The 26,424-nt window shown below is 41.8% G+C and overlaps 1 protein-coding gene across 3 annotated transcripts in view; it reads left to right on the forward strand.

The window, feature by feature from the left end:
- MYH11 (myosin heavy chain 11) overlaps window positions 1–26,424 on the forward strand; it is a 90,011-nt gene that overhangs the window by 57,227 nt on the left and 6,360 nt on the right. For all 3 annotated transcript variants that reach the window (XM_040441635.1, XM_040441632.1, XM_040441634.1), the window contains 33 exons: window positions 202–300; window positions 3,248–3,391; window positions 4,157–4,252; window positions 4,795–4,913; window positions 5,806–5,958; window positions 6,140–6,313; window positions 6,403–6,576; window positions 6,666–6,780; window positions 6,957–7,150; window positions 8,542–8,663; window positions 8,920–8,989; window positions 9,963–10,123; window positions 12,553–12,661; window positions 12,820–12,951; window positions 13,080–13,286; window positions 14,282–14,419; window positions 14,522–14,645; window positions 15,763–15,934; window positions 18,702–18,914; window positions 19,367–19,511; window positions 19,596–19,802; window positions 19,895–19,999; window positions 20,086–20,238; window positions 20,794–21,042; window positions 21,128–21,340; window positions 21,502–21,714; window positions 21,882–22,043; window positions 22,681–22,809; window positions 22,891–22,979; window positions 24,162–24,285; window positions 24,363–24,571; window positions 24,808–24,916; window positions 25,999–26,171. In XM_040441635.1, coding sequence (XP_040297569.1) covers window positions 202–300; window positions 3,248–3,391; window positions 4,157–4,252; window positions 4,795–4,913; window positions 5,806–5,958; window positions 6,140–6,313; window positions 6,403–6,576; window positions 6,666–6,780; window positions 6,957–7,150; window positions 8,542–8,663; window positions 8,920–8,989; window positions 9,963–10,123; window positions 12,553–12,661; window positions 12,820–12,951; window positions 13,080–13,286; window positions 14,282–14,419; window positions 14,522–14,645; window positions 15,763–15,934; window positions 18,702–18,914; window positions 19,367–19,511; window positions 19,596–19,802; window positions 19,895–19,999; window positions 20,086–20,238; window positions 20,794–21,042; window positions 21,128–21,340; window positions 21,502–21,714; window positions 21,882–22,043; window positions 22,681–22,809; window positions 22,891–22,979; window positions 24,162–24,285; window positions 24,363–24,571; window positions 24,808–24,916; window positions 25,999–26,171 — 4,996 coding nt within the window. The remainder of the gene's footprint in view (window positions 1–201; window positions 301–3,247; window positions 3,392–4,156; window positions 4,253–4,794; window positions 4,914–5,805; window positions 5,959–6,139; window positions 6,314–6,402; window positions 6,577–6,665; window positions 6,781–6,956; window positions 7,151–8,541; window positions 8,664–8,919; window positions 8,990–9,962; window positions 10,124–12,552; window positions 12,662–12,819; window positions 12,952–13,079; window positions 13,287–14,281; window positions 14,420–14,521; window positions 14,646–15,762; window positions 15,935–18,701; window positions 18,915–19,366; window positions 19,512–19,595; window positions 19,803–19,894; window positions 20,000–20,085; window positions 20,239–20,793; window positions 21,043–21,127; window positions 21,341–21,501; window positions 21,715–21,881; window positions 22,044–22,680; window positions 22,810–22,890; window positions 22,980–24,161; window positions 24,286–24,362; window positions 24,572–24,807; window positions 24,917–25,998; window positions 26,172–26,424) is intronic.

The raw sequence follows: 26,424 nt of genomic DNA on the forward strand, positions 1-26,424 counted from the left end.
CTGCTGAGCTGGAAGGATTGCTCTGAAATGTTAGGTGCAGAGGTTAAATCCGAGCAGACCATTCCATATAAGGGCTAACAGGATTTTGGCATAATGTGTCACCGTATAAACAAGCCCTACATTCCAGCTTGTGATCCATCAACTTATCTTTAAAAGTGGTTTTCTGTTGATGCAATGTTTGGTTCTTTAATAATGAAACAGATTTGCTTGAAAAATCTCGTGCTATCCGGCAAGCTAGAGACGAGAGAACGTTCCACATATTCTACTATTTGCTTCAAGGAGCTAAGCCTGCATGGAAGGGTAGGTATTGTGCGTGCATAGACATCTGTCCATTAAAGGGGTCATGCTATGATTTGATGTAGAATATTAAAATCAGACATAATATAGTACATGACGATACCTTTCTAACAAGGCCAGAACCAGCCCTGCACCTCACATGGATCCAGGGATCTCCGCAGTCACGGCTCCAGTTGTTCTGCTAGATTATCTTCAGCCTGGCAGCTCAGGGGGCGTGTCCTCTCTGCTGCAGCTCTCCCCCTGTAACTGTCACAGCTTCTAACAGAACATATGGCCGGTGCCAGTTGTAGATTTAAACTGAGCACTTTCGACCAGCTCAGAGAGACAGACAAAAAATAAGGAAAATAACAAACACCAGGTGGCGCTATACAGATACATTTTATTGAATAACTCAGTGGCTATACAAAATTATATGTAATTACAAAAGTATTCAGATCCAGGTGCTAGTTTGAAAGATGTAGATTATGTTTTGTGACACAACCCCTTTAAAATTAGTACTGGGACCCATCCATCAAGAATGTTGGTGGAATGGTACCCTACAAGAGTGTCAGCCACATTGCCCCCAGAATAGTGTGAATCACCATGCTCGTATATTTACCGCAATTGAGTCTTGTAGTCTTCCCTCCTGAGAAGTCAAAATTTAGCAACCAGTCAATTAACAACTGGAAAACCCCTTTAGGGTTCGTCAACACGTGACATAAATTGCAATGGAAAATCTGCAATTTGGAAAACCCCTTTAAGGTTCATCCACATCCTATATACATTGTAATGGGGGAAAAAATCTGTTGGGGATTTGTGGCGAATTCGATTACACTCGTATAGTGTATTACTGTACAGCAGCGGCGGCATGAAGCGCACGGCGTCATTGGTTGCTATGAACAGGAATCCAGCCTGGCATACCACGGACCGCTCTCGGCCGTGGAACACGGCCGTGTGCATTCGGCCTAAGTGACATGCTACAACTTTGAAATCCTTGCCACAGATCAATTCCCACTTGAAATCCACACCAATATGTTTTCCACTGCACGGGGATGAGATTTGTTAAAATCTCATCCACATGTTGCTACTGAGAGGAGTTTTTTCCTTGAGACATACCCTTAAAGGGTTTGTTCGTCTTCTGTGGGGTTTTTTTGGCAGACCTTCCCTCGTGACCGGATCTGCAGAGAGACGCATACTTACCCGCTCCTGGCTTCCACGCTAACTCGCTACTACTGCAGCGCTCAGGTCCCCTGCTGTCTACATGTGGTTTGATAGCACGGCAGTCAGTAACTGGTCACGGCAGTGTCCACCGCGCTTGCGTCACATCAGTTGGTTATGGGATGCAAGGTGGGCAGGTCACCACTGTGGCCAGTCATTGGCTGCAGCAGTGTTAAATCGGATGTTTATAGCGGGGGCAGGGGATCCAAGCAGCCAGGACCCAGCAGCAGTCCGACCAAGAGGAAGGGGTCTGTCAAAAGACCCCCAGAAAATGAACAACCCATTTAATATTTTCTACATGTAAAAATGCATAGTCCAGCAGAGGTATATGTTGTATGATCTGCCATCAGAGGAAGTAACCACAGGTAGTTCCTGGTTATAGCGATCACCAAACATTTACTACCTGGTGCCACTCAAGCAATTGCATTCTCAATAATGACCAAACGTCAGTAAATCGATTTCTGCCTGGCTGCTTTCTTGAAACAACCAGGTCCCACATAAATGACAGGGGCACCAATAGCAAGAATGATAACATGCCCTATCTGTTTGTTGGTTAAAGCCACCCCAACTTCCATTATGAGGAAGGTTGGACTTGGCACCTTTACCCCTCTGCCCTAAGGGTACTTTCACACTTGCGTTGTTTGATTCCGGCAGGCAGTTCCATTGCCTGAACTGCTTGCCTGATCAGGCAAACTGTATGCAAACGCATGGCATTTTTTCTGACTGATCAGGCATTTTTCAGACTGATCAGGATCCTGATCAGTCTGAAAAATGCCTGATCAGTCAGAAAAATGCATTGCAATACCGGATCCGTTTTTCCGGTGTCATCAGGCAAAACGGATCAGGTATTTATTTTTTTCTCATTTTTAAAGGTCTGCGCATGGGGAAAAAAAAATGCCGGATCCGGCATTCAGGCAAGTCTTCTGTTTTTTTTGCCTGAGATAAAACCGTAGCATGCTACGTTTTTCTCTTTTGCCTGATCAGTCAAAATGACTGAACTGAAGACACCCCGATGCATCCTGAACGGATTAGGGTACTTTCACACTTGCGGCAGAGAGATCCGGCTCAGGCAAAACGTATGCCAACTGATGGCATTAGTAAGACTGATCAGGATCCTGATCAGTCTTAAAAATGCCTGATCAGTCGAAAAAATGCATTGAAATGCCGGATCCGTCTTTCCGGTGTCATCCGGCAAAACGGATCCGGCATTTATTTTTTTCACATTTTTTTCATTCTGCGCATGTGCAGACCGGAAGGACGGATCCGGCACTAATACATTCCTATGGGAAAAAATGCCGGATCCAGCATTCAGGCAAGTCTTCAGTTTTTTTCGCCGGAGATAAAACCGTAGCATGCTGCGGTTTTCTTTTTTGCCTGATCAGTCAAAACGACTGAACTAAAGACATCCTGAACAGATTACTCTCCATTCAGAATGCATGGGGATAAAACTGATCAGTTCTTTTCCGGTATAGAGCCCCTGTGACGGAACTCTATGCCGGAAAAGAAAAACGCTAGTGTGAAAGTGCCCTAACTGTTTCTTGTAGGTTATAAAGGCCCCAATAAATTTTTATTTGCTAACATCATGGCAACTTTGGTGATACTTCTCACAGGGGAAGTGGATAGAGCATCATAACAGAAGCTAGATTGGCTCTGTACACCTTTGATTTAAGTCTTGCAAAATAATATCATATAATAATCGAGCCCTTGGTAACAGTCTTCCATAACGCATACCTATATGCTTTTCTGTTTTCAGAGGATTTACTACTGGAAGGCTTTGGAAATTACACCTTCTTTTCGCATGGTTATGTACCCGTTCCCTCACAGGATGATGGAGACATGTTCCTGGAGACTTTGGAGGCCATGGAAATCATGGGATTCAATGAAGAGGAACAGCTATGTAAGAGTTCATCCCAACCTACTAACCTGCAGCTTCCATAACCTCTAACGACTTTACAGAATAGAAAATTCTAAGTATTCTAATGCTTTGCTTTTGAAAGACCAGAGGGCCACATCTCCAAACATTATGGGAAATGGTCCCATGTAAATGCAGTTGTCTTGAGCTAAACCCAACATAACAATTTATGGCAATTATAGTAAGTTGTTCGGGTTTGAAGTCTCCGAAATCGCCAATTAAACTAATCTTAGGAATATGAAGCGCTCATCCTTAATATCAAGGCTGGCATTTTTAATACTGTAAGCTTTAACCCCTTGCCAATGGTCCAAACAATATAGGGAAATCTATTTCAAAAGTCCTTTATTCTTAACACAATTACAACTGGTAAGGCAAATGTAATATAATTATTGTATGTGCTCAAGGGACAGACTTGGGGTCAGTGATCGAGAACAAATGACACATTGGGTGATTGCATGGGTTACCGACAGGACATCGCCCCATGTAAAAAGAGGATGTGCTACTGACAAATGAAATCTGTATGGAGATGACTGATCATATTAACTACCAGTGATTCCTATACTCACAATGATCAACATGCTGTGTTGTTGATTGCTGGACAGACAGAAATTTGTGTAATTTTGGCTGTAATTGAAATCTCTAGCTTCTCCACTACAGTGTTACCATACCATGATCCTGCAAATAGAGAGGATAAAGCAGATCACATCACAAATGTTTATTGTTATAACTGTTTTTTTCCCAACATGGCAGCAATGATGAGGGTGGTATCATCAGTCCTCCAGCTTGGTAACATCGTCTTCAAGAAAGAAAGAAACACTGACCAGGCCTCCATGCCAGATGACACTGGTAAGTAATAATGAGCTAAAGATAATTCTCTGTGGAGTGCCAAGTAGGCGACGTGTTATTTAGAGGACCTATGTCACGTATATCAGCGCTTCTGAATTTGTGAGATGGGCCTCACTGGTGAGACACATGCAAGTTGTTGGGGTGGTGCTGCTCTGGGGGTATTTTGATAGAAGTGTGAACATGTCCAGGTCTTTCTTTAGCTGTGCTAATCTTTGGTTTAGCAACATTGATGCCTTTTGTGCTTATTTTAATGGCATACCGAGTGAAAGAAACAAAACAAAACAAAAAGATAAAAAAATACAGTTTTAATTGGACTTTGACCGATGATGAGTCCAAGGCATCATCATATTATGGTTAGTGAGGTCCCAGTGAAAAAGATCCCTGATGTATACCAAACTTTGAGCTTGATATTGGTTGAATCAATAGTTGGCAAAAACATGATAGAAGAAGCAACAAATGAATGTAAAAAATGGCTACACTGAATGACTAGCATATCAAAACTGTCTACAGCTTGAACACTTTATATGTCTCTTGCTCTTCAGCTGCTCAGAAATGTTGTCATCTGATGGGAATCCAGGTAACAGACTTTACAAGGTCCATCCTCACACCTCGCATCAAAGTGGGAAGAGACCTTGTGCAAAAAGCCCAAACCAAAGAACAGGTACATTTGTAGTAATTTACACCTATTGACTATGTCATAAATCAGTTGAGCATCTATGAATGAGAAATGTAAACTAGGTTGAGTGAATAATGAATCTTAGGGACACACGTTCCCCATTCTACCTCTAATATTATTCTTGATATTGATCTTGTAGTGATTATGTATGTATGTATATAGGTGGCTGCCATATTATCTTAGATATTCACTTTTGGGTCAATTAATTGGCCTCTTTAAACTTTTTTTTGCCATCATCGTGGGCTGTATTAGAAATGTCTGTCATCTAACCCGCTGTAGTCCTCCATGACTACATGGGCACCTTTACAATATTTTTAATGCATGTTTATACCCTACCAAGTAACCGGAGAAGCTCTGCAGGGTCTTCAAACAACACGTGTCAAATCTGGGAACATAATTTCCTGGAGAAAAGCCATATAATCAAAATGTTCTGAAAAGATGACACAGAAGATTATCATCTTAGAAACAAAATGTCTCAACTTGTCAGGAAGCCAACCTTTACCTCTCTTAATCAAGCCATGAACAGGACTGCAGAAGTTCTCACCCTTTTGTACCATTCTGCCATTAGTCTAGACATTTATCTTACTATCCAATTTGCCTCAAATACAAAAAGTTACAGGTCACTGGTTACAGTGTAGAATAATAAGATTCTGGTATAACAAAATGCAAGTTCTTCGAACAACCATGTGCAATAATCTACCTAAGATTATCCTTAGAAAATTCACATATCATGGATTTCTTATTCTGACCAAAATCATTAGATATTAAAATCTTCATTTTTCTCTCATTAAAGTATTCTTTTGACCGATTAACCTGAATGCTGTTTCTTCAGGAGGTTGGCCAGTTTACTTATTCCTCTACTCTTTTCTACCGTTAGGCTGACTTTGCAATTGAAGCTTTGGCAAAGGCAACCTACGAACGTCTCTTCCTGTGGTTGCTCAGTCGGGTCAACAAAGCTCTTGACAAAACCAAGAGACAAGGAGCTTCTTTCCTTGGAATTCTTGACATTGCTGGTTTTGAAATATTTGAGGTAAGCAAAAGTTGATGTCTAATATACAGTATGATGCACTCCATAAGGTTTTTTGTTTTTTTTTGTAACTACAGAAGTGTGATCAATGGTTCACAGCCAGTAAGAAGGCATTAAAGTACAGTCTAAGAGCAAATATGTCAGTGCTCAACAGGATGTTATATAACTTTATTTTAAATTTTAGGTCAACTCATTTGAGCAGCTCTGTATCAACTACACCAACGAAAAACTCCAGCAGCTGTTCAACCACACTATGTTCATTCTGGAGCAAGAGGAATACCAAAGAGAAGGCATTGAGTGGAATTTCATTGACTTTGGTCTAGATCTGCAACCATGCATAGAACTTATTGAGAGGCCTGTAAGTAATTTGTAAGATGTAATATATATTTTTTTAATGCAGAAGACAGAAAGTGCCAATTGCTTTTTATTTGGTCTGTTAATTTGTAGAATAATCCACCTGGTGTGTTGGCTCTTCTGGATGAAGAGTGTTGGTTCCCCAAAGCAACTGATGTCTCATTTGTGGAGAAACTGATCCAAGAACAAGGGAACCATATTAAATTCCAAAAACACAAGCAACTTAAGGATAAAACCATCTTCAGCCTTCTTCACTATGCTGGAAAGGTAAGGCTAATTTCTAGGATTATATGGTGCACTTCAACTATGTGTTACTCTACATAGACATTACTAAAATGTTGCTTTGTCTTCTATAGGTGGATTATGATGCCACGTCTTGGCTAACCAAGAACATGGACCCCCTGAATGACAATGTGACCTCATTATTGAACCAGTCATCAGATAAATTTGTTTCAGATCTATGGAAAGATGGTATGACATGATTATTGTCAATGTATATTTTGCTTGACTAGTTGTCATTTATCTATACAGTGAAACCAAACAACAACGTAGATAAAACACCAAGTGGGTGTTCACTAATTGTTTCAATTCCATTGTAACAAGTATGTAAAATATGGCAATTGTTACATCCTATCTATCTTTTGTAGTTGACCGTATTGTGGGGCTGGATCAGATGGCAAAAATGACTGAAAGTTCCCTACCAAGTGCTTCCAAGACCAAGAAAGGCATGTTCCGTACTGTCGGCCAACTTTACAAGGAGCAGCTGGGCAAACTGATGACAACACTGAGAAACACAAGTCCAAACTTTGTCCGTTGTATCATTCCAAATCATGAAAAACGGGTAAATTCTTACTATAGTTGCTGAATGGAAATGTTGTAGCTGTATAGGAATGTGTTATATTGTCCTATAGATATCTTGAATACTGTTGAACATTGAAGCTCTATGTAGTTTTGGCAATCCGCAATGTTCTATAAAACTTTAGGATATTCTGATATTCCCTTTTTGCGAGAGATGTTCCCCAACCACAAGCTAACTGCAGTATCCTACTGCTTAGACCCCCTGTAAGCAGGAGAACCTGACAGCAAGTGTTCAACTTCACTGCAGTGCCACAGCAGAGCAAGTAAAGCATTAATTGGTGAATTGAAATCAATGCACCGTCTGTGTAATTTGCAGACATGTTGGGTCCTCCAGAGCAACAGATGCTCTGTGAAGCCTTGGTTGATAGAAAAATGAGGGTCCTCCACTGGGGAGCCTTTGTTGTAACTGAAAATTCCCTATTAGAGTATTTTTAAACCAGAAAATCCATTACCAAAGTTCCACCGGGATTGAGCTGGCTACTCTCATCCCTAGCTTTAAAGGGGTTGTCCGAGCGTTTAAAACGAATGGCCTATCCTTAGTATGGCTCATCAGTATCTAACTGGCGTGGGGTCGTGGGTCCAACATCCGGCACCCCCTCTGATTAGCTGTTTGAAGAGGCCGTGGCACTCCGGTGAGCACTGCAGCCTCTTCCTAGGCCAGTGACGTCACATTCATCAGTCACATGACCAAGGTGCATTTCAGTCCCATTCACATGAATGGGGCTGAGCTGCAATACCAAGTGCAGCTGCTATCCAATGGATGGCGCTGTGGTTGGTAATCTGCCAGGAGACCACAGCGCTCACTGGAGCAGCTTATTTAAACGGCTGATCGGTGGAAGTTCTTGGTGTTGCATCCCTACTGATCAGATACTGATGTCCTATCCTGGGGATAGGTCAGCAGTATTAAACACTCGGAAAAGGAAATGTAGTATATTATGCTTACTCTATTTTATCTATGTTTATTTTTATGATGCCATGAGAAATAAAGTTTTGTAGTATATATTTTTATTTTTTTATATATACACATTTGTATGAGATCATGGACCACATTTACTATTGTGGTTGGGCCTAAATTCTGGTGCATTTCATCTTAGACATATTTATGAAGCAAGTAAGCTGAAAAGAATAACCCACTGCACCTCTTCTGTCGAGGGGGCACGGCTTAACGTAGGGGGCATGTCATAGTGGGAAAGGGCATGGCTTATGACGCACCATATTGAACCAAAATGTTGACACAAAATTGCACCAAATTTATCATTCAGCCTGAGCCATTGTGGAAATTTGGCACATCTATAGAGGGTCTAGTCTGTCTGCATTTTAGCCAGAATGAGTAAATCTGGTGCTATGTATCTAACATTATAACTGCTTCATCAGTCAGGAAAGCTCGATGCCCATCTTGTTCTGGAACAGCTGAGGTGCAATGGTGTCTTGGAAGGCATCAGAATTTGTCGTCAAGGGTTCCCCAACAGAATCGTTTTCCAGGAGTTCCGGCAAAGGTAAATCCATCATTAACTTGTTTTCTTACTTATAATATAATTTCGAACATGAACTATAGCATAGGATAGTAATAAAGGAAATACAATAATCAATAAAATGCTGACCTGAAGCAAAATTATAATCTAAAGAGGTTCTGTGTGATACATGCATATAGTAGAATATATACAGGCACTGTATAGACTGTATATGTATTAAATAGTGCCAGACATTTGCAAAAAAAAAAAAAAACTGCTGTCGGTTTATTCCTTGCTACAGATATGAAATCCTCGCTGCTGGAGCTATCCCTAAAGGCTTTATGGATGGTAAACAGGCCTGTGTGATCATGGTAAGTTACTCACGGCAGTGCCTAAATATGTCCCCCTGTCACAGCTGTTTGAAGATGCCGCTGGACTCTATGGTGCTCAGGTTGGCATTGTTGGCTACTCACTGCTTACCAAGCACGGCGCCATCGATTGTATAGCCGCTGTGCTTGGTATTACAGCTCAGCCCCATTCACTTGAATGGGACTGAGCTGCACCTAAGCCACGTGACTGATGAATGTGACGTCACTGGCCTAAGAAGAGGCCAAAGCGTTCACAGAGAGCTGCTGCCTCTTCAAACAGCTGATTGTGAGGATAGGCCATCAGTATCACATTCCCAGATAACCCCTTTAATATACGTAGAAGATCTACAGGCACAATAATGTATACATTTCACCCATCAAGGTCAGACTGGCCAACCAGTGGGCCCAGGCTCTGACATAATAATGAGCCTTGTAGGCCCTGAAGAAGACAACCTTGTTTGGAACTGTTTTGGAGCCAGTCACTTGGCACTAGAGAGAATTCTTTATTGACTGAATCGCAAATAACCTATTAGACCTTATAGAAGATACTGTATACCCTTTGTGTACAATGATAACAAGTATTAAAGTGCAATTACAGTACCTGTTCTGTTAACGCTCACAGTAGACGTGGGCAAACTAAATTTAATGAGTGAAAAACGCAATGTCCTCCAAACATCAGAATACCAATCCAGAGAAAAGAGGGGAATTTAAACGAGAGAATGCACATCAGAAATATTATAATCATGAAAACACATTATTTTTTAAAAACAGCATTAAAAATGTGCAAAAACATGATGGTGACCCATGATAAAGTTAACTCACTAGGCCTGGCATATATAAAACCCTGCCCTATGGCTTTGGCAGGGGTCTACATGTTCTGTACAGATGGAAGATAGGCTAGTGGCCAATCAGAATTATTTTTTTGTGTGTGCTCTCATTGGTAAATCTAAAAGTTCAATTGTTTTATTTTTGTCAGATCAAATCCTTGGAACTTGACCCCAATCTGTACAGGGTTGGCCAAAGTAAAATATTCTTCAGGACAGGTGTCCTTGCCCACCTGGAAGAAGAACGAGACTTGAAGATCACAGATATAATCATTGCTTTCCAAGCTCAAAGTCGTGGTTACCTTGCAAGAAAGTAAGTAATAGCATTAAAAAGCAATACCACACTGTACAACGTCCCCAACCATGGACTGCTGAAGCGTAGGCAAAAGTTATATCTGTCTCGACCTTATTGTGGCCTGTCTAGAACAGTATTTGAATACTTATACTATTATGTTTGTTAGTTAGATCAAGCCACAGTTCATTGATTTAAACTCAATATAATATCATATGATGTTTTTCATAAGCTAAATCAGTGGTCCCCAACCTTTTTTGCACCAAGGACCGATTTCATGCGAGACAATTTTCCCAGGGACCGGGTGGGGGGGGAAAGGGGGCGGGGGTTCTGGGGCGGGGCTTAGGGGTGGGCGGGGCTGACTGATTCACGCGCATAACAAAACACAAGGTGCATATTAAAATATATAACACTATATAATGACTATATAAACTGACTATGGTCTCTGCTGTACTGGTCTCTGCTGCACTGGTCTCTGCTGCACTGTACCGTATTTTTCGCCCTATAAGATGCACCTAGTTTTAGAGGAGAACAATAAGAAAAAAAAATTTTTCATTACACCTCAGGTCAGACCAGCAATCAGACCCCCAATGGCTCAGATCAACCCCCAAACCTTTAGCCATCTATCAGCCCCCAATGTCAGCCATAACCCCCCCCCCAATGTCAGCCATAACCCCCCCCCAATGTCAGCCATAAACCCCCCAATGTCAGCCATAAGCCCCTCATTAGCCCCTCATGTCAGCCATAAGCCCCCCATTAGCCCTTCATGTCAGCCATAAGCCCCCCATTAGCCCCTCATGTCAGCCATAAGCCCCCCATTAGCCCCTCATGTCAGCCCCATGTCCCCCAGGTCAGCCATCAGCCCCTAGTGCAAATAAAAAAAAAATAAAAAAAAACACTTACCTCTCCTGCTCCTGGTCACCATCGCGATCCTCATCATTCTGCTGTCGGCTGGCTGTGTATAGCGGCGCACAGCGTGAGGTCACAGAGAGACCCCACGCTGTACGCAGCCATGCACAGCCGATAGCCGAGCCGAGGACCAGGAAGTGGTGAGTACAGATACTTCACCGCTTCCTGGTCCTTCTGTACTAATGAAGCGCTTCCATAATGGAAGCGCTTCCATAATGGAAGCGCTTCCATAATGGAAGCGCTTCCATAATGGAAGCGCTTCATTAGTACAGAGTTAAAGACTGCCCTGATCGCCGCGGCCCGGCTAACAATCTTTCACGGCCCGGTCCTGGGCCGCGGCCCGGCGGTTGGGGACCGCTGAGCTAAATGATGAAGAAGGGATGCACTCTGATGTTTGTATGCTGTAGTCTTGGTTTATTCACCCATGTGTCTCATACAAAGTTTCAGCTCTTTCTCTGAGCTTTTCTCAAGGTCCCTCCTTTCTTCATTGTTTCACTTGTGTTGGATGTGACCATGATGTCAGGTTCCCTGCGGCTTTGCATCTCCTGATTCATACTGTGCATCTCTACTTATTCATTTGATGTAGTTCTTAATATCTAGATGCAGACCTATATAACCATGGGAACTTTTCAAGACACTGTGATACTTTGTGACACCATTTATCATATTTAAAGGATAACTGTTATATATATATATATATATATATATATATATATATATATATATTTTTTTTTTTTTTTTGCTAGTTTATTAGAGCTAGCAAAAAAATTAGTCCGTCAATGATTGCTAAAAGATCTGTAATTACCTTATTATAACAGCTTTCATTAATGTCCTCTGTCCCTTTTCAACTGCTCCCTTAAAAGACCGTTGCTAGGGCTCATCTGTCTCCCAACCTAATGTAAACAGAAGACGGAGGGGTGGTCCTTCACACTGCATGCCTGCATTAGGCTTCAGAGTGAGGCGGCGTGTCTCTCAGTAATCAATCTGATTGGCTGGCAGGAAGCTGCTGGCTTCAGCAAGTGTGTATGGAAAGTAAGGGAAAGTAGTTTTGGCCTCAGAGAACTGGCAGAGGAGCCATCTTGAGAAGATCCTCATATTGTAGGATTCAAGACAGCTGTAACTAAGGGGAAAACTGTGGTATGTGAAGAAACTAAAGATTTCTTTATTTATAATGCTGCTGCAGCAGTAACATATGCTAAAATTTGATTTTTTGATGAAAACCTGACAGTTATCCTTTAAAGCATTAAAGACAATGGAATTTACCAGCCCACTTGTGTTAGGCTAGGTTCACATATTCTTTAAGGAATTTCTGTTTCATCATAGAAGCAGAAAAACAGAATTCAAGCTGTGATGGATCTGTCAAATGACACACATCAGTGGTGCCCAACGGAACCCATTAACTTACAGTGGAGTCCATTAGGTTTCCATCATGGTGTCTATTATTTTGCCAGGAAAATCTCCTAATGGAACTTCCAACTAAGATTTGAATCTAGCCTTATGTTTGCATTTATATATGTCCACAATGTGTTTCATACTCACAGGGCCTTTGCAAAGAGACAGCAGCAGCTAACTGCAATGAAAGTCATTCAGAGAAATTGTGCTGCTTATCTGAAACTCAGAAACTGGCAATGGTGGAGATTGTTCACTAAGGTAAACTTCTGAAGCCTTCACTTATCTAAAAGAAAATATCTGTAGCAATGATTTGCACAATTACATGCAAATATCTGGTCTAGTAGAAATGATACTTACTTACATTGCTAAAGATGTATAGCTTAAAGTTCTCATGCTCATGGGAAATATATTTTCAGGTCAAACCTCTACTGCAAGTAACCCGTCAAGAAGAAGAAATGCAAGCCAAAGATGACGAGCTTAAAACGGTCACTGAGAGGTTCCACAGAACAGAGATTGAATTGAGGGAGATCCAGATGAAGCATGTTCAGGTATATGGAAACCAGAACACATTTTATGACAGCCGATTCACAATAATTTGATCAGTCCAAGATTTATGGAAAATACCTACACCGTATTGGGTAAACCTTTTAACCATGGTTATATTGTCCTTGCCTAGTTGACAGAAGAGAGGAACGTACTCCAAGAGCAGCTTCAGGCTGAGACTGAGCTATTTGCTGAAGCAGAAGAGATGAGGATACGACTGCAAGCCAAGAAACAAGAACTGGAAGAGATTCTACATGAAATGGAAGTCCGAATAGAAGAAGAAGAGGAACAAACCCAGCAACTACAAGGAGAGAAGAAGAAAATGTTGCAGCAGATGCAGGTAATGTATCATTTGTCATCTTCTGTAATTTGCCATAGTCTTCAAAACATGTCTACTATTGGCATAAAAATATCAGAGTGGATTTTCCTCAGGAACAGAGGTACGAGTTGACGATATGTAACCTTGACACATCAAGGGGACAACTAGGGGTGCAACCTAGCCTTCCTGCTGCCTGAGGTTAAAACTGAAACAACGCCCCCCTTCATCCCAATTTATTAACCTAACCCCTTTGTCACAATAAAAGCGCTCATTGCCCATGGCCCTTCTGCCGCCCCCCCCCCCCTTTTTCTCTAATTGGTGCTGCCTGAGGCGATCACTTCACTTGGCCTCATTGGTGGTGCACCCCTGGAGAAAACAGTACCTACAAATTAGTAGTATGCGTTTAAAATTTATTCTAGGGAGGGTCCTCTGGTGTTGTCCTGAAATATAGCCCACATTTATGGTACTGTGTAAAACTTTGTGGCAGGTGTGGGAAAACTGCTGCAAAGTAAGAATGCTCTCAAAAATAGAAGTTTTAATAGTTTATCTTTATCAGTTAACAAAATGCAAAGTGAATGAACAAGAGAACTCTAAATGGAATCAGTATTTGGTATGACCACCCTTTGCCTTCAAAACACTATCAATTCTTCTAGTTAAACTTGAAGGACCTTAGAAGGGAGGTTGTTCCAAACATCTAGGAGAAGATCTTCTGTGAATGTAGGCTTGCTCATATCTTCATGAATCCCAGACAGACTCAATGATGTTGAGATCAGTTCTCTGTGGGGAACAATTCATCACTTCCAGGACTCCTTTTTCTTCTTTACACTGAACACAGTTTATAATGACATTGGCTGTATGTTTGATGTCGTTTTCCTGCTTCAGGAAAAATTTTAATTTAAACTATTAACATTTCTATTTTTTAAAGCCTTCTTACTTTGCAACATTTTTCCCACACCTGCTCAAAACTTTTGTACTGTATGTGATAAGATATCATGATATCACGATTTCCACTTCAGGACCTGGAGGAACAATTAGAAGAGGAAGAAGCAGCCAGACAGAAGCTACAACTGGAGAAAGTGACAGCTGAAGCCAAGATCAAGAAATTGGAAGATGATGTTCTTTTAATGGACGATCACAACAACAAGTTATCTAAGGTATAAGAATATAAATAACTTTTTTTTTTTTTTTTTTTTTTACATAAAACTAATGTTTTTACCTGAATAACAAACTCTATAATAATATCTTTGGTAAACTAGGAGAGAAAGTTGCTTGAGGAGAGAGTAAATGACCTAACATCTAATTTGGCAGAGGAAGAAGAAAAAGCAAAGAACCTGACAAAATTAAAAAATAAACATGAATCTATGATCTCAGAACTGGAAGGTTAGTATATTTATTGATTATTGGTAAATGTATATATGCTGCTATACAGGGTCAAGTGCCTTGGAGACTCTGAGGGCTTCCACCACCTTCCTTCCCTGATGGTCGTTTGGCGATTCTATCCAGCTGAGAAGGTGTGGAGATCCTGTGATTCTCTCTTTTGAAGTCTATGGGAGTCGCTGGTGCAGTTGATTTCTATAGACTGCTCCTATACCTGGCTGTGAAGGATAGTCAGTTGGGGTTTGGGATCCACAGGTGGGATGGAGGCCACTACCATTTATTTTCCAGGGGCCTCCACCAATCTTAATAAGGCCCTGCTGATATACTGAGGTGTAGTAAACCTGGAATGCATAACAATATTTCAAATTCTTAAACATGAATATGTAGTTATTGTTACTTGAATCTCTTATATTAAGTTACCTTTGATCTTAGATCTAACCCTAAATTATTATACACTACAGAAGATAAGAACTAGCTGTCACAAGTGTCAAAAGGGAGTGAACCCATTGCGTTGCAACTAAGACTTATAGGCTTATGACTCTTAGCTCAACCTGGGAGTAGAGTCTAAGGGATCCTCTGGTGTTTATACCTTTAACCACTACATGGAATTAGTAACAGCTGACGTGACAATAGCTGGTAACAACTGGATTTGGTATAAAATAAGTGGTCAGAAGTCGTAGCCAAATAGGTAGAACTCAGGACTGGTAGAGTTCAGGCAATATGATAGACTGGAACAATGTTAGGGCAGGTAGCGGACAAGAAAAATGTTGTCCGAGAAGGAACACAGTGTTATGTATTTTTATTCCCAGAGCGAATGAGAAGGGTAGCTTAAATTGCCTGGGGTTACAGGGAATAGGCTGGAGCAGAGTAGTATTAGCACACAGTGGGAGTAATTAAAGAGGTCCGAGGAGGCCACAATCCGCAGCGGCATGGAGAGCAGAGAGAATGCAGGAAGTGGGAACACTAGGCAGTGCTGAGAGTATGCCAGGCAGGTCAGTGGGCAAGCCTGGGACAGCAACGGCAGGTGACGGCAGGGCACTGGCCTGGCTGGCAGATTGTTACAGTAGCTAATTAAAACAGCATCATCATCTTATGTGACATCTCTTTGCCCTTCTTACAGTACGTCTAAAGAAGGAAGAGAAGAGCAGACAAGAGCTTGAGAAGGTGAAGAGAAAGATGGAAGGAGAATCAAATGACCTTCATGAACAAATTGCCGAACTGCATGCACAAATCGCTGAGCTCAAACAGCAATTAGCCAAAAAAGAAGAGGAGCTACAGGCAGCTCTTGCCAGGTGACACAATTTAATCAACTGCTTAAGAACACTGTTTCAGGGATGAACTGATGGTGTATAAAGATGAATTGTGAGGGGAGCTTCTAGAAAGGGTTAACTGTAATAGCAGGGCCGTCTTTAATATTGATTGGACCCTGGGCAAGAATTTATTTGGGCCCCCTGGATCCTGCATTCCCACACCCTAGCATGCAATCACACCCTCCACCACAACACACACACAAAAAATCCACACACCTCGTAGAGTAGTAACCTTTAATAATGATGAGTGGCCACTAGAGGTGTTCCTTGGCAGTAATGTAAATACTGCCTTTTTTTCTGAAAAGGCAGTATTTACAGTAAACAGCTTGCAGAGACATGCTATAGACACCAGAACTACTACGTTTAGCTGTTGTGGTTCTGGTGACTATAGTGTCCCTTAATATAGAGAGAAAAAAAAGAATCGGCACAAAAGTATAAAATAAAATGGCTGTATCATTATTCTAAAACTTAAAAAAGCACAACTTCGGACACAAATATATAGTATTTTGCAGATTACTTTTTTTTTTTACAATGTGCAGATAGTACTGTACTACTAACCCCTACATACAGGGTAATACAGCACCACATACCTCTTACATCCAGTGATGTCTCTTTGATGTAGATGTTCTCTTTCCTCATCTTCTCCTTTCAGACCAGACCACCATTTTTCAGCCATTTCTCGTCTCTGCAGTTTGACAAACAAAATCTTAGTTTACTACTTTTCCATCATTCGCCCATCTTCTGGACATCTTCTGGACAGCTGTGCTCCCCAATACTGTACTGCAGAAACAGATAAACCCCCTGATAATAGTAGTACCATGCAGATAGTGCCCTTCAATAATTATTGGCACACAGTGCCCTAAAATAAATGAGCCCAGCAAATACCATGAATAATTGTGGTAAGCTGATACTGTGCCAAGGTGCCCCCACAGTAATAGTGCTCCCAAAAGTCCCACCAATAGGAATAATTCTCTGCTAGAGCACACATGGTAGTAATAGTGCTCCTACAGTACCCCCAACATGTCCCCACTGTGCCCCAGAAGTAATAATGCTCCCATAGTAGTAATCATGTTCCCCATAGACCCCCAGTAGTAATAAATCCCATCATAATGCCCCCAGTAAAAATAATGCTCCTTATGTGGCAGTGCAAAAAATACCACCTTTTAATGCCCCCAGTTGAGCTCATGTCCCTATAGTGCCCCCATAATGTGCCAGTATAAAATACCCCTATATAGTGCCCCCAGTAAATGCCCCATAGTGCTCCTCTCCCCCCTTCTTCCTAGTGCCCCCATAATGTACCAGTATAAAATGCCCCATATATAGTTCCCTCAGTGTCCCCCATAATTTGCAAGTATAAAATACCTGTTCTTAGTGCCCCCCATAGATGAGCCCATAGTACTCCTCTCTACCCTTTCCCATAGTACCCACCATAATGTGCCCCAGTATAAAATACCCCTATACAGAGCACCCCCCACATAAAATACCCCTTCTTTGTGGCCTCAGTAGAAACCCCCATAGTGTTCCTCTCCCCCCTTCCCCCATATAAAATACCCCTTCTTTGTGGCCTCCATAGGGCCCCCAATAATGTGGCAGTAAGAAGTGCCCCCATAGTGCCACCCAATAATGTGCCAGTAAAAAGTGTTGCCAATAATGTGCCAGTAAGAGGTGCCCCATAGATGCCCCCACAGTGCCCCCCAATAATGTGCCAGTAAGATGTGCCCCCATAGATGCCCCCCAGTCAGTGCCAGTAACAAGTGCCCCCATAGATGCCCCCCAGTCAGTGCCAGTAACAAGTGCCCCCATAGATGCCCCCCAGTCAGTGCCAGTAACAAGTGCCCCCATAGATGCCCCCCAGTCATGTGCCAGTAACAAGTGCCCCCATAGATGCCCCCCAGTCAGTGCCAGTAACAAGTGCCCCCATAGATGCCCCCCAGTCAGTGCCAGTAACAAGTGCCCCCATAGATGCCCCCAATCATGTGCCAGTAACAAGTGCCCCCATAGATGCCCCCCAATCATGTGCCAGTAACAAGTGCCCCCATAGATGCCCCCCAGTCATGTGCCAGTAACAAGTGCCCCCATAGATGCCCCCCAATCATGTGCCAGTAACAAGTGCCCCCATAGATGCCCCCTAATCATGTGCCAGTAGTAGTACCATATAAAAAAAATAAACACTTATACTTACCTCCATCAGGCTGGCAGCGATGCGATGCAGGCATCTTGCGGCCTGTGTCCCGCGCTGTACGGCTCAGGCCAGCACCGGCCTCTGATAGGCTGCAGGCACTAGGCCTGCAGCCTATCAGAGGAACGGGGAAGGGAGACGCCTCTCCACTGCCCTGCCGCAGCACTTCCATCTGTATCCCTGTCCTGAGGACGGCGATACAGATGACTATGGAGATGAGCGCATCCACAATGGAAGCGCTCATGTCCCTGTGCCCTGCCGCGGTCCCCCACGTCACCAGTGGCCAGCAGGGTTCAAGAGGCAGCTGCCTTGGGCCCCCCAGGAGCAACTGGGCCCGGGGCAGCTGCCACTTTTGCCCCGCGTTAAAGACGGCCCTGTGTAATAGTAAAATAACTACAGAACAGTGAAAGTTTCCAGTATGCAGGCTTCTATAGAATTCTAGATCTGCAGATGCTAAACATTGTAACTGTAAATTGCACTATTAGAATTATTTAGGACAGAGATGTCTCTTTACTGCTGTACTTGACAAACTCATTGTTTCCAATTTGTCTCCAATTTTACCACTTGAAGGTTGGAAGATGAAACTGCCCAGAAAAATAATGCTTTGAAAAAAATCAGAGAGTTGGAAGCACATATCTCTGACCTTCAAGAAGACTTGGAATCAGAAAGAGCAGCAAGAAACAAAGCAGAGAAGCAAAAGAGAGACTTAGGTGAAGAGTTGGAAGCACTGAAGACAGAGCTGGAAGACACACTGGACAGCACAGCAACACAACAAGAGCTCCGGTGAGTGCACCACAGAATCCCAACACACATGATCTATTTCAAAATGCAACTGAGACATAAGAGAGAGAAGATGAAACCATAAGACTCAAAAATGAAATAACATTGATGAATGCAACAACCTTTAAGAGGGCAGCACAAAGGGCAGACTGCATCTTCATGGTCCTTAGCATTATGTACACCTTGCAAACAACTAGCATAGGGTGGTTTTAACAAATTACAATTAAATAAATTAACGGATAATGGAGAGTGCCACTGACTCCTCCAACTCTCATTCCTTAGCAGCTGGATTCTACTATGTTTAAATTAACAGCTGGCTTTGTGGGGCCCAATGAGACATTTGAGGCACATCCTAGATATATGCTATAAAGTTCTATTAGTGGAATATACCCTTACTCTTAGACTTATAGTATGTTGTGTATATAAGGCCTCACAATGTACCTACTCCATCACAGAGCGAAGAGAGAACAGGAGGTCACAGTACTTAAGAGGGCATTGGAAGAGGAGACAAGAACACATGAAGCCCAGGTCCAAGAGATGAGACAGAAGCATACTCAAGCTGTGGAAGAGATAACAGAGCAACTGGAACAAGTTAAAAGGGTAAAAATTACTGGTATTCATTATTAGCATGAAATCAGAAAAATATGTATTAGCTCAATGATGTAATATCTTTCCAAAATTTAGGTTAAAGTCAACTTGGAAAAGAGCAAACAAGGTTTGGAGAAGGAGAACTCAGAGTTCACGATAGAGATACGATCACTCAATCAGGCCAAACAAGATGTAGAGCATAAAAAGAAAAAGCTTGAAGTTCAGTTGCAAGAGCTCCAGTCTAAGTATACTGAAGGAGAACGGGCTAGAACGGAGCTGGCAGAAAAATCCCATAGAGTACAGGTACCAAATGCCACCATATTTGGACATTACTTTAGATGTCACACTTTATGGTTATAACTGCTGCTTTACTCAAAGTTTTCTTATATCTGTAGGTGGAACTGGAAAATGTCACTGTCCTACTCAGCGAAGCAGAGACAAAATCCATCAAATTTTCCAAGGATGTTGCAAGCTTGTCAGCACAGCTTCAGGACAGTCAGGCAAGCGATAAATTCTTACTAGGTCCCTCATTTTATTTTCAGTCATTCTTTTATGTAGACGTAAATTAACAGACTTGATTTTGTAGGAGTTGCTAGCAGAAGAGACTCGCCAGAAATTGAATGTGGCCACCAAGCTCCGCCAAGTAGAAGATGAGAAGAATAGTCTCCAAGAACAACTAGATGAGGAAGCAGAGGCCAAGCAAAACCTTGAACGTCACATCTCCACGCTGAATATCCAGGTAATTGTTCTGTACAATATAAGCCTTTTAACCATGTTTTTTTTTCAAGAGGCAACAGCATGGATCATTAGATTTTTGTATGACTGGATACTTGATTGAAAGTAAGAGTAAGGAGCACATGTACTTTCATATAAACTCAAAGGGGGTCATTTATCATTCTGAAATATGCCAAAATTAGGTATATTTCAGGTGCAGATTGCAGCACAACAGCTAGTTGCGCTGAAATTTGTGACTTCACCCTGCTCATGCCAGGTCTTAATAAGTGGGCGGGGAAGGGGGCAGGCACTTCTGATTTACAAGAAGCTGTCTTACATTTAGAACTGGTGCTGGATGCGCCAAAGTTATGGAGAGCCCCGCGCCTCTTCATAACTTCGGCGGATCCTCCGTCAGCTTGGGGCTTTATTAAGACTAGCTTCTAAAACGCCGGTCTTAACAAATGTGCCCCATACTGTAAATGTGTCTTATATTGCTGATGAATCAAAGTATATAAATGACATATGGAATGCCAAGGTTTTGCCCATTAGTGAGCTCCCTGAATAAAATTTCCTATTTCAGCTCTCAGACTCCAAGAGAAAACTGCAAGAATTTACTTCCACTATAGAATCATTGGAAGAAGGCAAGAAAAAGTTCCAGAGAGATGTTGAGTCCATGACACAACAGTTTGAGGAGAAAGCTTCTGCTTATGACAAACTGGAGAAGACCAAGAATCGCCTTCAGCAGGAGCTTGATGACTTAGTAGTTGACTTGGACAATCAGCGCCAGCTTGTGTCCAACTTGGAGAAGAAACAGAAGAAATTCGACCAGGTTTGTGACAATCTATCAGACTGGCATCTATATTATATCATAATTTTATAGATAGTTGAATGACCTGTTCATGTTATGTCGGCAGATGTTGGCAGAGGAGAAAAACATATCTTCAAAATATGCGGATGAGAGAGACAGAGCTGAGGCAGAAGCCAGAGAAAAAGAAACCAAGGCCCTATCACTTGCCAGAGCGCTTGATGAAGCATTACAATCCAAGGAAGAACTTGAGAGGGTTAATAAACTACTTAAGACTGAAATGGAAGACTTGGTCAGCTCCAAGGATGATGTAGGCAAGAATGTAAGTAACATAAATTGCTGAATTAAAATGTACATCACTTCTGATAAGTTACTATCAGCAAAAGAACGTCTGAAATGTTGTCAGATTATATCAGGCCTCAAATAACATACAAAGTGAAACAATGTGAAAGTAAATGACCAAAATGTGTTTTCTCTACTAAGGTCCATGATTTGGAGAAATCGAAACGAACCCTTGAACAACAAGTTGAAGAGATGAAGACACAGCTGGAAGAGTTGGAAGATGAGCTTCAAGCAACAGAAGATGCCAAACTTAGACTTGAAGTCAACATGCAAGCCCTTAAAGCACAGTTCGAAAGAGATTTACAAGCAAGAGATGAGCAGAATGAGGAGAAGAGGAGGCAGCTAGTCAAACAGGTAAATTATAAAAATTATCACTATCAAATACACACTATGGATGAAATGAAACTTCAAATATAACGAATGTAAGAGATTATGGGTATAATATATGATAATAAAATAATTTGCTTTTCTATCTAAGCAATAGGATGGTCTTCATTGACTGTTTGTTCTCACTTTCTAAGGTTCATGAGTATGAAACAGAACTGGAAGATGAACGGAAACAGAGGACATTGGCAGCTGCAGCCAAGAAGAAATTAGAAGTTGACCTCAAAGACTTAGAAGGACAAGTTGACTTTGCCAACAAAGGCCGGGATGAAGCTATCAAACAACTAAGGAAGCTTCAGGTCAGCATAGAACATTCCTGACAAACAAGAGTCATATTCATACTCAACTATTTTGTAGCATTACATAAAATACACACCTGTACACACAGGTTTCTCTTGGTATCTGTAAAAGTGGTCAACAATGAGTCACGGGCCCACTAAGTTACCAGTGGATGTGATGTAGGACCAAACCAGGGAGTAGAGTCTAAGTCATTGTGCGTTCTTCACCCTTAACCCACAGGGAATCCACAGGTCGACTCTCATGAGTAGTGTCCATCAGCAACAGACAGGCAGGGGATTTCCAACTGTGGAACAGGAAAAGTAAGCACAATTCATAGTCAGATGGAGTAATATTTGCAGCAGGCAGAGTTTAGTCATAAGTAAAGATTAGGCAGAGATCAGGATTGGCAGCAGACAATTATATAGAGTCAAGAAACATGCCAGGCAGTTGATGTAACTAGTAAACACAAACACATTTGCAGACTAGGAACCAAATGGACCTTATTGCCCACGGTGGTGTTGGAAAGAGCCTACTAAAACTTAGAACGCAAGGGCACTTAACATGCACCTGACCTTTTATGAGCCTTTGTTGGTTAGGAAGAGAATATGTTTTATAATCTATGTAACATAATTAAAAATATATGTATCCACACTTCAGGCTCAGACGAAAGACTTCCAGCGAGATCTTGATGAAGCTCGTGCTGCGCGAGAGGAGATCTTTACGACTGCTAGAGAGAATGAGAAGAAAGCCAAGAGCTTAGAAGCTGAACTCATCCAACTACAAGAGGTGACATATAAGATTTTTGCATAGAAAGAAAAATGAAACCAAATGGCACCAAAACCTAATAAATTATGCTTACTCTCGAAGGATTTGGCTGCTGCTGAGAGGGCGAAAAAACAAGCCGAGATGGAGAAAGAGGAGCTTGCAGAAGAACTTGCAGGAAGTGCATCAGGAAAGTAAGTAGTCACAGAGACACCAGTGGTGTAACAAAGACCTATGGGATCCCAAACCACCATGACCAGTTTTGATAGCATGAATATGAGAAGCTTATGATTTTGTTGGTTTTTAAAATACACAAGCATCATGCACACAGTGATGTCACAGTGGTGGGATAACATACACAGTGAAGTTATAGCACAGGAATAATGTGCACAATGATGTCTTAAAGAAGGCTCACAGCGATATCACTGGTATGATAATATGCATGGTGATGTATGGAAAGGAATCGGTGATGTCACAGCACAGAAGTAATGCAAAACTGAGTGCACTATTCCATTGTCCATATATATCACTAGCTGCACATATTATGGCAAAGTGGAGCTATGGCGGTTTAACACATAGTATAGGGCTATAAAGTTCAGTTTTTGGCTTATTATTTATTTGTTAAAATATAACTTTTATTATGGTCCTGTTTAAAATAAAATAAACAGAAAACGATGTGTGTTTATTTGCGTCGTTTTCTGTTTATTTTATTTTAAACAGGACCATAATAAAAGTTATATTTTAACAAATAAATAATAGGCTTAAAAATTTTACTTTATAGCCTTTGGCTATTGGTTATTAATATTTACAAATATGTTCTGGGCCAAAAAGGGTCTTTGTTTATAAATATAACACAAAGTATTGGCACAAAAAGCCAAGCTTAATATGTACTGGGCTGGTGTCAGATACACCTTTTAATAATTTTGGCACATCTCGTGCTGCCTGTGCACCACATCTGGGATCTACTCCTAGCTGGAGTAGATTTCAGGTGTAATGTATGCCATATTGTTAAATTTGCCGAGCCAAAGAGGTACTGTCCACACCTCACCCACTTTTTATTTGCACCAACATTTCCAACTTTTTCCCCTCTTTCCATTACTCTTGACACTTCTAAAAATTGGGCGAGGCATGGACTTTTGTACACCAGAAAGTTGAATCTTGATAAATCTCCCCCTATATATGAAGGAAGCCCTACTAGGTTTATTATCTGAGCGGCGAGACCACCTGTGTCTTGACAGCTGTTGTTAGACTACAACTCCCTGTCTCACTATATGTCAGGGCAACATGGGTGTTGTAGAAAAGCTGTAGGTTGTACCACCTTTGTTAAATATTTGTCATAATATAGTATATCACAATCATTTACATAATTACAATAGATCCTCCCTCCTGGATGACAAGCGTCGCCTGGAAGCCAGAATTGCACAGCTGGAAGAGGAATTGGAGGAAGAACAGGGCAACATCGAGGGCATGAGTGACAGAATGAGGAAAGCCGTGCAGCAGGTAGGTATCAGGACAATGGCAGACATTATACACTAGCGGGACTGGCCTTTATAGATTTTGTGCATCTTTGCTTTCAGGCAGAACAACTTACAAATGAACTGGCTGCTGAGCGCAGCACTTCACAGAAGAACGAGAATGCACGCCAGCAGCTGGAGAGGCAGAACAAGGAACTCAAGAGCAAATTGCAAGAGATGGAGGTCTCTGTCAAGTCCAAATTCAAGTCCACTATCTCTGCATTGGAAGCTAAGATCTCACAGCTTGAGGAACAGTCAGAACAGGAAGCCAGGTATGCACTTTATCTTGAAGGATCTCTGTTCCCTTACTTTTTATGATACACAGATGATGGCACATATATTTAAAGTACCTGCATAAAGTAGTCCTGCTGCTCAAGACTCCATCCTTGTAGTTCATCTCACAACAGCACCACCAAGTGGGCTAAAGCTGTAACAGTAGCCTCTGACATTTCTCATCCAAATCAGTGTCACGCACATTTACCATAGTTGTTCACTTTGTAAATTTCAGAGACAAACAGGCGTCATTGAAATCATTAAAACAAAAAGACAAAAAGCTTAAAGAAGCTCTTCTGCAAGTTGAAGATGAAAGAAAGCAGGCCGAGCAGTACAAGGACCAGGTAAACCCACTTCAACACCTTAAAATAAACCTTTAAAGGAGACCTGTCACATTTCCTGACTTGCTTGTTTTAGTAAATAATCATGCTGTGAAATTTTGCAAAGCAATTCTGGAGCATCTTTTCTTAGAAGGCTGCATTGTGCTGTTCCCTCTGTTATTCCTCCTGAATATTTATGAATAAACTGACTACTGGTTGTTACTATTCTCCTTATCAAAGAGGTGCGACCCAATCATTGGACAGTGTCAGACAAACTCCCAACTGTAACACCTAGTTGTCATGTTCATACATTTCCTGGAGGAATAACAGACGAATTGTCATATTATTGTTATATTATGGGGAATAGAATTATTTACTAAATCCAGCAGGATAGATGACAGGTCCAAGAGATCAGGTATGAAGTAAGATTGGACTCTAACCTGTTAGTCCCCTAAATGGCTTCCACCCAGGCTCAGGGTTGGACTGGGCATTTCTAGGGGCCCCAAACAAATTTATGACTGGAGGCCCCTGTCGCACCTCTAAGCCCCCAACCTGTCACCCTGCTAAGCCCACTACATAAGCCCACTCTTAAGTTTAGCAATGCAGCCTGAGCACTTCCCCTCTTCGCCCGCTGCACAAGCAGAATGTCCGCCCCTTTATTCATTCTTTTCAGTCAACCGCTTGTGGCCAGCAGGGGGTCCCCTCATCTCTGGGGCTCCAAGCATTTGCTTGGTTTGCTTGGTGGTAAGGTCTGCGACTGCCCAGGCTAGAAAAACTACAGTTCCTCCCCTATCTCAAGGTTAACGCGCTCCAGCTTCTGTTCAGGGCTACGATCATCACTTTTACAAGGACAATGGGGGTCATTTACTAAGACTAGCATGTCAAACCCCACCAGTGAAAGAACCCACGGCCTGTCTCCTCCCACCCTTTTTAAAAATAAAAAAAAAGTTGTGAAAGTGTTTGAAAAAAAAAGCTAAAAAGTCACAAATTTTGTCATAAAATGGTACTTATGACAAATTTGCGTTTTATTTTTCTATGCCAAAAAACCTGGCATAGATCTATGGTATTTATGTTTCAATTCTCATGTATCAATTCATCAATTTCAGGCCGAAAAGGGCAATTTAAAACAGAAGCAACTAAAACGGCAAGTAGAGGAGGCTGAAGAAGAAACCCAACGTCTCAACGCTACCCGCAGGAAACTGCAGAGAGAGCTGGATGAGGCCACTGAGAGTAATGATACGCTGACCAGAGAGCTCAGCGGACTTAAGAGCAAACTCAGGTAAGGTCATTATATGTACTGGCTGCAAGTGGTGAATATGTATGGCGGGCGAGTGAATCAAAATGAGGGCAAGACATCAATCACCCCATGTACAGTAGATCACAATCAACTTTCTCAGCTAATGAGATCTGAAAAGCACATGAGCAGATTGAACTCTCGCCAGCTCAGGTGCGAGATTTCAGGGTACGGCAGGAAGACAGTGAGGACGCCTGGCCCTGCCATCTCACGCGTGAGCCAGCAAGAGTTCAATAGA

This window comes from Bufo bufo, chromosome 7 (genome assembly GCF_905171765.1).
Source record: "Bufo bufo chromosome 7, aBufBuf1.1, whole genome shotgun sequence".
NCBI classification, from domain to species: Eukaryota; Metazoa; Chordata; class Amphibia; order Anura; family Bufonidae; genus Bufo; species Bufo bufo.